At 36.3% G+C, this 12,181-nt stretch overlaps 1 protein-coding gene across 1 annotated transcript in view; it reads left to right on the top strand.

The window, feature by feature from the left end:
- The window catches only part of LOC113232915 (beta-catenin-like protein 1), a 30,736-nt gene extending 21,216 nt beyond the window's left edge, over positions 1-9,520 (top strand). The window contains exons 10-12 of the mRNA XM_026467817.1: positions 5,416-5,511; positions 5,593-5,689; positions 9,391-9,520. Coding sequence (XP_026323602.1) covers positions 5,416-5,511; positions 5,593-5,689; positions 9,391-9,479 — 282 coding nt within the window. The 3' untranslated portion in view covers positions 9,480-9,520. The remainder of the gene's footprint in view (positions 1-5,415; positions 5,512-5,592; positions 5,690-9,390) is intronic.
- Positions 9,521-12,181: the final 2,661 nt, after the last annotated feature.

Here is a 12,181-nt window from a genome sequence, read left to right as displayed (position 1 = left end):
CACAAACATATGGGGTTGAAACTTTGGTCTCGGTCATCCCCGAACGAGTCAAGGTCCACCGACTTCATTACTTCTTCGTTGACCACAGTCCCCCACAAACATATGAGGTTGAAACTTTGGTCTCGGTCATCCCCGAACGAATCAAGGTCCACCGACTTCATGACTTCTTCGTTACCAAACCTTTTGCTACTTGACTTATAAGTTACGATGGCGAGACGACGGACTTCCCCAGGCAAAAAATGAGTTGCTTTGATTGACATACCAGAAAAATGTTTCAAGAATATCTTTCTTTATGTACACTTCTTCTAACTCCATTCTACTTCATAGGACTACTATAATTGTCCTAACAGGTCCTTGACCTCATATCGATCGTCCGGATCTGATGTAGTGGGATCCTCTGATCGCTATGATGGGCCTCCACACACACCCCTACAGCCCTTCCTCTGCCACCGCTTCATGCCCCCTTGTACCTTCAGTACAAGTGGCGATCTCATTCTAATTCTGTTACTGATTCGTCATACTCTATTTTCTGGCTGTCTAGTCAACAAATACTGTATCTACGTTAGTAATAAACATTGTGCAAACTTACCAACTGTAGTGCCGACCAACCAGTGCACTTCCAGCAGATGCCTAATATCTCACCTTCATTTAAGATGCCTGTACTGCCGTGTTAGTTCCCTACTCTTAGGTATCATAACAGATTAAATTTATTAATGCTTGATATCACAAAACTTATACTAAATCGCGACATAATTCGCGACATCAACACTTGACTCCAAATTTATGTTCCTTGTAATGCGAGAGCTAATTTCTTCTTTATTTCTTATCGAGTCTTCTATGTATCCTTCGGCTACATTGCTTGACCGCCGTCCTCCGTGGCGTTTTAGTGTCAATAAGTCCGCACCTGAATCGGCGAGCAATGTAGCCGAGGACCTTCTGAAACTGTGCCCTGTGTATTCATGTGCTTGAGGCAAATTTAAGAAAGTGGCAATTTCTTTCGGCATTGCTCCCAATTTATTAATGCCAATGGGTTGGTTAGTGCATTTTCCATTTTGGTAATTTTGAAAAAATCTGTTGGAATTAGCTTTTGTTGAACGAAGCGCTTCGTATTTCTTCACTACGTCGTAAAAAGGCCCCTGTATTGTGAACGACCTTGGAATTTTATTTTTTGTGTTTTTGACCTGGACAAGAAGAACCCGCCCATGGTTCTCGACATCATTAGTTGTTATGTTTGCCAACTCTTGACGTCTACATGCACCATTTATACCGAATATTAATACAACCTGAAAAGAGATAAAAAGAACGTATAAACACCTATATTGTAAAGAAATACGAAAGTGAAAGAAATTAATAATAATAATTTAGTTTCAACCGACCTTTGTTGCCAAATATCGCCAATCCGGAGCTTCTTTAAGGAACTTCTTGATATTGTCAGCCGAAAATACTTTCGACTTTTTACTTACATGGCCATTCGAGCGTCTTTTTAGAAATGCTATCAAGTTGGAGTATGACTTGATATCAATACCATGGTTTGTTTTCATAGTGCTTTTTAGCATTGAATAGTAGCACCACAATGAGCTTGACTTATATTTTTGAGACAGTTCCATGAAATAGGCTAAAAACACATTTTCTGAAAATGAATTTGCATCTTTGCTTGTTTTCCATATGATGAAATTTTGATACGCTTGTAAATATCTATCGATTTTTCAGGTAAGAGGCTTAGAGTAGCCTTTTTCGCTGCGTTTAAGACTTGTGGCGGTGTCAAATTAATAAATTCATCACTACTTGACGACATTTTCAAATAAAAACAATACAGTGAAAAGAAAAAGCGCGCGAAATAATTTTTACTTGTCCACAAATTAGCCATGCGCGCACATCAACATTTTTTTTAGGCAAAGGTATAAAAATAGCCAGTATTACTGATAAAGTAAATTAATATTTTTGTGTTTTTGTTACAGATAAATGGTTGTAATTTATTGTCAAAATTAATTAAATGAAAGAATTAAATGTTTATTTACTATATTTTATCTCCCAAAGTTAATTTTATTCATAAAATATTGACCACTTTTCTAACATAAAAACTCTTTGCAAAGATTTAAAAAAGTATCGTTCATTTTTAGACGGAGCATCTTAAAAAACCGTGCATGTTACTTTATTTTTTTTAAAAACTCGTGCGTTTTACATTACAATAACGCACTTGTGCGTTTTACATTACAATAACGCACAAGTGCGTAATGAAACACTTTACGAGCAAATATGTTGTAAAATTAATAATAACATTAAAGATGAGCGCCCGTAAGAAGCGCATTTGCGCACATGCGCAGGCTAATTACTACAAAAAGGGGCGGGTCGATTGTGCGCCCCTTCCCAAAAATGTGTCCTAAGCTTTACAACATTGCGCGCTTATACAAGCATGATGGTTTTAGCAGCAGTAGAGCTCCTTGTGAAAGAGTTTGTACAGGAAAGTACTGCCACCCTACTTATTTTTTGCCCCCAAGCCCTAATATGACCATTACTGCGTTTCGGTTTTGAAGGATAAGGGTGCTGGAGAGATTACAAGCGCACAAAACATGTCAACTTATTTCTCAGGGTGACTGGCGCAAAGGCAATGCCCCTCACATTTATACGACTAAGTTCTAACTACCTACTAACTTCTAACTACCTACTAAATTCTAACTAACTACTAACTTCTAATTATAGTTCTAACTTGTACTGCAACCACACCACGGACACTCCATACAACAGTCGAAAATTTGCCTACTACTACTATATACAGCAAGGCGCGATCTGCACACGAGTAAATGTCTGCGTGAAGTGGCAGGGTTACCCATTACTTTCTCGCACAATTACGTTATGTGGCCAGAGCGGCAACATAGCGAAAATTCTAACGCGAACCTGTTGTTTAGGATTCTATTAATAGAATCCTAACAATTACACATGTCTATTAGGTATTTATATCGATATAATATTATACTTTTCATTAATTCACTAACTAGAGTAATATTGAAGATTTATTTCAAAACTACATTAAAAGCACTTAAAATGTTACCTTTTGGACAAGTGCTTGTAAATAAGGTAACCAAGGTATTTGAAATTGTGTGTCCAAGTTTATCATCATTACATAGTTCATAATTAGGTATATTCCCTACGTAATATTTATCGGCAATACAAATTGAAAATTCGAGAACCCTTGTCTACTAGTTCACGAAGTTATGGCGTCTCATTATATTGATACGTGTGGCGCACTATAAGTTTCCGGAATGAATAAGAAAAAATACTATAAATGGTCAGAAATGAATTTACTGTTTCTCAAAATATTATCCGTTTGCGTTAATGCACTTTTTCATACGAATGAACCAATTTTGAAAACATTTATGCCATTCCTCCGTGACAATCTCTGAAACATATTTTTCATACTCTTCGACAGCCTTTTCAGGTGATGAAAATCGTTGACCGCGTAACCGCGGTTCTTAATTTTTGGAAATAAAAAAGTTACAAGGTGCCAGGTCGGGACTGTACGCGGAATGGGACATAAGGTCAACGTTATTCACCTTCAAAAATGCATTTGTCTGTCTGGCCGTGTGAGAACGGGCATTATCGTGGTGTAAGATGATGCGGCGTTTACGGTTATTTTTACGGAGTTTCTCAATAACTTCCGGCAAACAAATGGTCGTGTACCAATCATTATTCACGGTACAACGATTCTCCAAAGCAACAGTAACCACGTGTCCAGTTTTATTAAAAAAAAAGAAGCAATCGGATGAATGCACTTTGCACGCGCGCCACTTTGGTTGGTTTCGGCTCATCTCGAAAGACCCATACGCTCGATTGCTGCTTTGTTTTGGGATCGTAACTATAAATCCATGTTTCGTCACCTGTTACTATGTCACACATCAAATTTGACGCCCCTTCGTTGAATCTGGTAAGCATGGCATTGCACCAAGTGACGCAATCCGTTTTTTGAGCCACAGTCAAATTGTGTGGGATCCACCGAGAGCACAACTTTTCACACCCAAATGTTTATGTAGTATTGATTGTATTTGACTCATACCTATGCCTAAAGATGCCCGAATCTCATGGTATGTCACATGCCTGTCCGTTTTGATCATACGGCGCACAGCATCCATCTTTTTGTTGTTCATAGCAGTGGACGAGCGACCATTACGAAATTCGTCACTCACAATTCTGCAAACCGCTATAAATTGTCGTTTTGCATGGTGCTTCATCGGCAAAAGCAGTTTGAAGCCGAGCGAAGCTCCGCCGAGCTGTTACATTACACTAGAAAATTATACTACGAACATTTTCACGAGTTAAATCCATGGTGATATAGACAACCAATTTCTAAAATGACGCCACAATGTAAAAACAAGTGACAGTCAGAGGAAACAAACTGTGTTCTACAGCCAGAGTTCCATTTTCAAATGTTATAATTACTTTTTAAATATTGTTTATGTAAGTGGCCAGTTCCGGAAACTTATAGTGCACCCTATGTATAATAAATCTATATTTTTTATACAAATATTACTCTTGCACTAAATAAATGAAGAAAACTATAACTGAATGAGTCTCAGACATAAGTTTTTTTTACTTACATCGTACCTAGCACAATTCACGATCATTATAAATAGTAACTTAAAATGATGTTATATATTAACGTACAAGTTTCGTAAATAAATGTATAAATGAAAACTATATTCAAATATCAAAGCGGGGAAAAAGGCTCGCCGGTAGCCTTGTTCCCGTTCAGTCAATGTGCGGGGCGTGGTGCGGTATCTAAAGCTAGGGAGGAGCAGAGAGTGTTCGTTCTCGTTACTTTTGTGTTATCCGCTGCAACTACTATGGACAGGCGTGTTGTTTACCACCAGGCACTCGACTTGTTCGTCTCGTCACGTGGTATCATAAAAAAAATGTGCACTCTGTTGTAATGCTTAGTATGGACACACTTTCGACACAGCCATGAATGTACTTTGTATACACGCCTAATGAGTTTGTTGTATATCGGTGATACAGACGACGTGGATGTAACAGACATATCCACTGTTAAAATATTAACCCACGAGCACCTTTGCAATGACAACTATTTAAACATTTTAAATTTAGTAGCAGTAGAGTTTCATGTGAAAGAGTTCGTCTAGGGAAGTACTGCCACTTTACCTATTTCTGCCGCCAAGCTATAATGTAAGCATTACTACGTTCCGGTTTTGAAGGGCTGGGGTGCTGGTGAAATTACAGGCACGTGAATCTTGTAAAGTTTGTCTGAGTGAAGGGCGCAGTTGGTGTACACCTGAGATCTTAGCGGTTTAAAGCTCTGAGTGGCACTGCAACGGTTATGGACAAGCATGTTACTTAATACCAGGTGCACGATTTGTTCGTCCTGTCACTTGATATTATTATAAAAAAACCTCTCTGTTTCAGCAAGAATCAGAAGATTTAGATGATGACGCCCAGTATCTCAGAAGACTTTCGGGTGGTCTCTTCACGCTGCAACTTATCGATAGAATTATTTTGGAAGTGAGTCGAGTAAATTATGTGTTGCTATAAATACTATTACTGTACTACAAAATAAACCTTGTAACGTAATTTGGCACCCAGGTCTGCACTGCGGGTCCACCTGCGATAAAGCAACGCGTACAACGGGTTCTGTCACTACGCGGCGGGTCTTTGAAAATTATCAGACACGTCATGAGAGGTTTGTTATTTAAAGTTCAATTTACATTGCCGCGAAATGGAAATAATAGATGCGAGCTAAAAAAAAAAAGTATCGCAACTACTTCTAAACACTTAATTTGTACGTTACGTAACTGCTTACGAAATTCTTCCATTCCGTGGCAATGTAAATTGAGCCTTAAGTATGTGCATAAACACACCAATATTTTAACTGTCTCTGTGGCCGAAAGGTTACCATGCTGGTCTGCCACGCAGAGGTCCCGGGTTCGATTCATTCAAATTCAAATTCAAAATAATCTTTATTTCATAGGTAAGCATTATTACACTTGAAATCGTCACAATAGTTAAACTCTACCGCTCATTCGTAAGGCAGATTCCCCTGAGAAGAATGAGCAAGAAACTCTAGGGGTTGCTCTTTGTAAATAACATTTACAATATTTTTTTTTTATTTGAAACATCAGAGATCGAGACTACCTCCATGAGCTAAACGGCTTACTACCACGGATTTTTGTCATCCAAGTACGCAGAAGTTGTATAATAACCTTTAGTATAAAGTTTTTGTTTCACTATAGTTTTAAACCTCGTGAAAGGCAAATTTTGTATATCAACCGGAATCTTGTTATAGTAGCGTATACATTGCCCCTTAAATGATTTTTTGACTTTGTGAAGACGACTATCAAGAAAAGCTAGTTTATTTCTATTCCTCGTATTAATGTTATGTCTGTCACTATTTTTCATAAATAAATTGCTATTCCTTTTAACATAAATTACATTTTCATAAATGTACTGTGAGGCTAGTGTAAGAATGTTAATTTCCTTAAACTTATCTCTCAAAGATACTTTGGGGCCTAGATTGTAAATTGCCCTAACTGCACGTTTCTGCAGGACAAAGATTCTATTGATATCGGCGGCATTACCCCAAAGCAAAATGCCGTATGTCATTAGACTGTGAAAGTAGCTGAAGTAAACCAATCTAGCGGTTTCGACGTCTGAAAGTTTCCTTATTTTTTTAATCGCGTACACTGCAGAGCCTAGCCGTTTTGATAACTTACTTATTATTATATTATCATGGGCCGATAGAAATATTTGCATGGCCTGCATTTATTTCTCTCGTGAGTTTGGGTGTAATTTGTGGTTGTGTATGTGTGTGCCCATGGCACCCGGGTTCCCCACTACGGAGCTATGAGCGTGTGCGTTAAAAAAAATAGATTATCGAAAATGAACATTGTGTCGCGTTCCAATATACAACTTAACGACATTCGTGTTCGATATTCTATAGCTTCTACAGCAATGTTCGGGCTAGTAAAAATACAAGAACTAACTTTTCCATGTGCCACGCAACGTAACAACACTTGTCTCTACGCCGAAGGTTCTTTCATAATGAAAATTAAAATGCGACATTCTTTTCTATCATAACAGCCGTTAATAGAGTATCCATCCTTCTCACACACCTCTTCCAAATTCATTCTGCTTCATAGAGCTTACTATCATATTGTTCTAATATGACCTAGACCGATTCTTTGGATTTGAATTAATGGGATCCCTTGATCTCTATGAGCCTACACACACATACCATTTAGACAGCAAATATTGTATCTAAGTTATCAATAAATATTATGTAAACTTACCAACTGTAGTGCCTACCAACCACTCCAACCAGTGACACCTTTATTATTACTCCCAGCAGACTCCTAATATCTCACCTTCAGAAGTTATGAAGCCTAAAATGCGGCGCTTGTTCCCTACTCTTAGGTACAACAGATTAAATTTCTTAAAGCTCAAGGGTAACATTACCTAATTTCGGTAGAAATTTTTATATACAATATTATCATGAAATAATAGGGGTTAAAGTATGAAATTGCCGATTTGTACTAAAAATCTAAATTGTTTATTTTTTAAATTTTTAACAAATTTATTTAATCAAAATAGTTGCCATTATTATCTATACATTGCTGCCATCTAATGGGAAGGTTATTAATGCCTTTGCGATAGAACTCCGACGATCTAGACTGCACAGACTGTGTGAAAGCATTTTGTACTGCCTCCTGGGAAGAAAACTTCTTGTCACGTAGATAATTGTCCAAATCACGAAAAAAATGGTAGTCCGTTGGAGCAAGGTCTGGTGAATACGGAGGATGACGAATGGTTTCTAACTGCAGTTCCTGAAGGGTCAAAATGGTTTCTCGTGCTTTGTGAGGTCTCGCGTTGTCGTGGAGCAATAATGGTGAAGATCGATTCATGAGTCGGGGCTGTTTTACTGCTAGTTTTGTCAACATGGTTCGGAGTTCGGCACAATAGACATCTGCCGTTATTGCTTGACCAGATCGGAGAAAACTATAGTGAATAACACCATGCTGAGACCACCAAACAGTTACCATTACCTTTTTATTGGTAAGTTTTGCTTTAGGACACTGTTGTGGCATTTGACCTGGGGTCAGCCATTGCATTTTTCTTTTCCGGTTATCATAAAGAATCCACTTTTCATCACATGTTACAATTCGATCCAATATTCCTTCATTTCTGTACCGGTTCAACAAGGCAACACAAGTTTCAACACGCGTTTCTTTCTGCAGATCAGTCAAATCATGAGGCACCCATTTTTCGTATTTTTTTATTTTATTGATTTGACGCAAGTGAGTCAATATTGTGGGTAAGGTAACGTTAAACCATGCAGCTAATTCCTGGGTAGTTTGACTAGGATCGGCTTCCACTATCTCTCTTAATTCATCGTTATTCACCTGTGTGGGCGGTCTTCCTCGTGGCTCGTTCTTTAAGTCGAAATTTCCATCACGAAAGCGTTTAAACCAAAATCGCACGGTGCGTTCATTAGTAGACCCCTCTCCAAACGCAGCATTGATATTGCGGGCTGTTTCTGCCGCGTTAGTTCCGCGTTGGAACTCGTATTTAAAAATCACTCGAATTTTCGCAGTATCCATCTTTCTTGTCTAAATTGAATAACAAAAACAATTGAAAGTCGATATTCAAATGTTTCAAATTTAAAAAAAAAAAAATCACAGAAACCATTTGAAAAAAGTTTCATTCGAAAACCTCAAACCATGAAGATTCTATGAAAATTCAAAGAACCTATTGCAATAAAACGGCAATTTCATACTTTAACCCCTAATATTACTTAATATTCAGGTGTAGTAATATACTCGAATACTTACTTTTTTTGCCAAAAAACCACATCAATTGCCTCGAACTCAGTAGCCTAACGGTTTACATTGTGAGCGCTGGATGCGGGAGTCCTGGATTTGATTCCTGGTAGGACCAATGTGGGAAACTAACTTTTCTAAATTGGTTCTGGTTCGGGTGTTCTGGAAAGTGCCCCAGATTGAATTCCGTTGCTCTGGTACTTATAGTACAGGTTAATTGTCTAGCACATATTATTATTATTATTATATTATTATTGATAGTTAAGCAAGTACATTGTGATGTGTGATCTTATTTGCTTTCAACATTTAACACGTTTACTTAGCATAATTTATCAAACTTTAGGTGGTTCTGCCCCGGAGTATGACGCCATAATTTGATAGTTTTTATTTATAATTTATGCATTGAACAAGAAAATGTTTGAAAATTGCCCTTATATTACAAAACTAATACTATATTTAATTAGCGACAAGACAACTCTGTTCACTCGTAATATCTTAAGAATTATTAATATTAGGCCTGTACTTTCTTCATCGTGCTAAGTATTAACTCATCGTTTGTGTTCTACAGAATACGCGGGCAACCTCGGAGATGCGGGTAGTGAAGAATGGCGGCAGCAGGAACAACAGCACATACTACAACTTGTAGACAAGTTCTAAATATTAGCTGCTCTAGTTTAATAAAATGAATTGGTCATACAAAGTTGTTCTTTTTTTAGATAGTTGCGAAATATGTTCCTAGGATCCCTCAAGTTCCGTCCAAAATACCTCAGGTGTTTTAACAAGTAATAGAAACGTCTGTTAACAATTAAATAACTTTATTGCATATTTGTATATAATATAATAATAATGTTGTACTAAATAAAATAATAATAACAATAAATCAACATAAACAATTTAATACATATCGTTGTTTCGTAATGTAATAAAAGAAAATTTAATTAAACCCGTTTAAGGTTCACCAAATTAATAAAAATAAACAATAGATATAGTTTGTGCTTATTACATTTTGGAGACCAAAATAGGATAGTTACTATATAATTAGGCTCAATTTACATTGCCGCGATACGAAACAGAATTGAATTATTGTAACCAATTCTTAATGAACCTTTGCAATTGTACACAACTATACTTCCTTTTTTTAACATTAGACAAATGGATATTTTTTAGGACGCCATTTCGTTCTGTCATTTTGTGAGCAAAGCAATTTATGAAATATCCTAAAACAAAACTCTCAAACATACTACATTTATGTATGAATTCGGTTTTTCTTACTCGTAGCATTCACTAAATATAAATTTCTTCTTTTATCTCACAAACAATCTATGTCAAACACTTGCTCTATAAAAAAACTTATAGAAACAAGGTTCCAAACGTTGATGGAAACTTTTATAAAATAGTAGCATATCGAGTTATTTGTGAAAGTCACTTGTCATCAACTCTCACGATGTTTTTCGTTTACTGTAATTTGTTGTCTGAAGAAAAAGGTTTACGATCAATGAAGAACCATAGTTTACATTTTTCAAATTTTAAGAAAACTAAGTGTTAAGAGCAGGTCGCGCGTCTTGCGGAGAATTCTCGCGCAGTCTTGGGAATTTCCATAACTACCGTAACGTGTTTAGTTTATGCGTTACGTAAGGCTCAATTGACGTAAGGTTCATCAAGCTATGTACAATTTCGTTCTAAAAATTAGCATCCATTACTTTCCGCGGCAATGTAAATTGAGCTTTGTAGTCATCACTGGTTTATCTTCTAACGACCTCTAATGTTACATAACCATCATCCCTTTACGTAATTATATTTTAAAATAATAAGTATTAAATATTAAAGCATATTGTTTTTAAAATCAGGCAAAATGAAGTGTATATTGAGGCCTTTTATAAAGAAAATAAGATAAAAAATTTTCAAAACCGATTTATGTCTTGTGTTTTTTAGTCTACAGTTTAAATCACGAAATCTGGCTTAAAATCGAAACACTATGATCTATTAATAATTCGGATACATAACTACACTTTTAATTTGAATATTTCAAAAATCCAAATAATAAATTGGATACAATAATGAGCCACAGCGGCGAGGAATGCTACACAGTTATAAACCTATTAACTCCATCCAATAAATCACAACCATACCTCTGACAGACTTTCATTCTGAAACTACTTCGTGAGAATGTTACATTTAATACTGTCCTAAATGCTTGTAGTGCTACGTACCGAAACAATCAATTATCAATATGATCAATATTTAGGATAAAGGAACGAATGAATTCTTTAATCAAGAAAATATATACATTTAAAAAAAATAAAAACAAGAAATTCTTTAATTTTTTTACGCGTGTTACAATTGTGTAACTTCGTCAACAAAATCCCAACATTTTGAATCCTTCACTAATCATTCTATCAAAGTGCAAACTAACACTACAAAAACTTGTTAGATAAACAAAATGAGCGTTACGTGCGTGAATTTGTTGACGGCATAATAAGTACAGATGTGACAAATAAACATTGAACATCGGAAAAATTGGGGCACCACGAGCATTTCTGTACGCTTTTACCGCCCAGGTCCACAGGTTATATAGACAGTATCGGAGTTTACCGTAATATTAAATATGATGGTATAAGGGGTGCCCTGTTTCGCCATGTGGATCTCAAACATTTTTACAATGCGATTTCCAAGTACTATCTGTGTAGTTTCCGCGTACTGATTCTCCCTGGAGAAGTATCAACAACGTTCCGATAAACGCCCGCAACAATATAAATAAAACTCATTTTACGGTAAACGCCGATGCTGTCCATGAACGGGTTAATGACTGATGTGTTTACAATAATTAAATACCAAACTTTATTAATGTCATTGGCAACGACACTGATTAATACAGTTTATTTTCCTCTGCAAAATACATATTACAGCTAGGAATAGTTAACATGTCGAGTTTTAGTGAGTATAATTTAGTGAAAGACTGATGCCTAACCTAATAAAAATGATTGTGCGTCAGGCCACCAGGTTCCCACCTCTCAGAAATAAAAGTTAAATATTTTTTAAGCAAAGGGTATTTTTAACACTACTAAGCATCAACGAACAATATTGCTAAGTCAATAATCTTGTAATGTAGTGTAATCTTGCAAATTTGAATCACAGAAAGAATAATTAGTCACGTGTAGGTGTACATTAATGGGTGAGTTTACTTGAGAGTTATAATGTCACTTACTACACAAGTACACACAATAGACACTACAAAACATTGCACCATTTACAGCCCTACAAAATATGGTTTACTGGGTTCAGCAAAATAATTCCACTGGAAATAATATTGTAAATTAACATTAATACCTATAGACGCAGCGACACTGTTCGGAAATATT

The sequence above is a fragment of the Hyposmocoma kahamanoa genome, unplaced genomic scaffold (genome assembly GCF_003589595.1).
Source record: "Hyposmocoma kahamanoa isolate Upper Pololo Valley unplaced genomic scaffold, ASM358959v1 78, whole genome shotgun sequence".
NCBI classification, from domain to species: Eukaryota; Metazoa; Arthropoda; class Insecta; order Lepidoptera; family Cosmopterigidae; genus Hyposmocoma; species Hyposmocoma kahamanoa.
The sequence above is the reverse complement of the archived record's forward strand: the minus strand, read 5'-3'. Positions and strand labels throughout refer to the sequence as shown.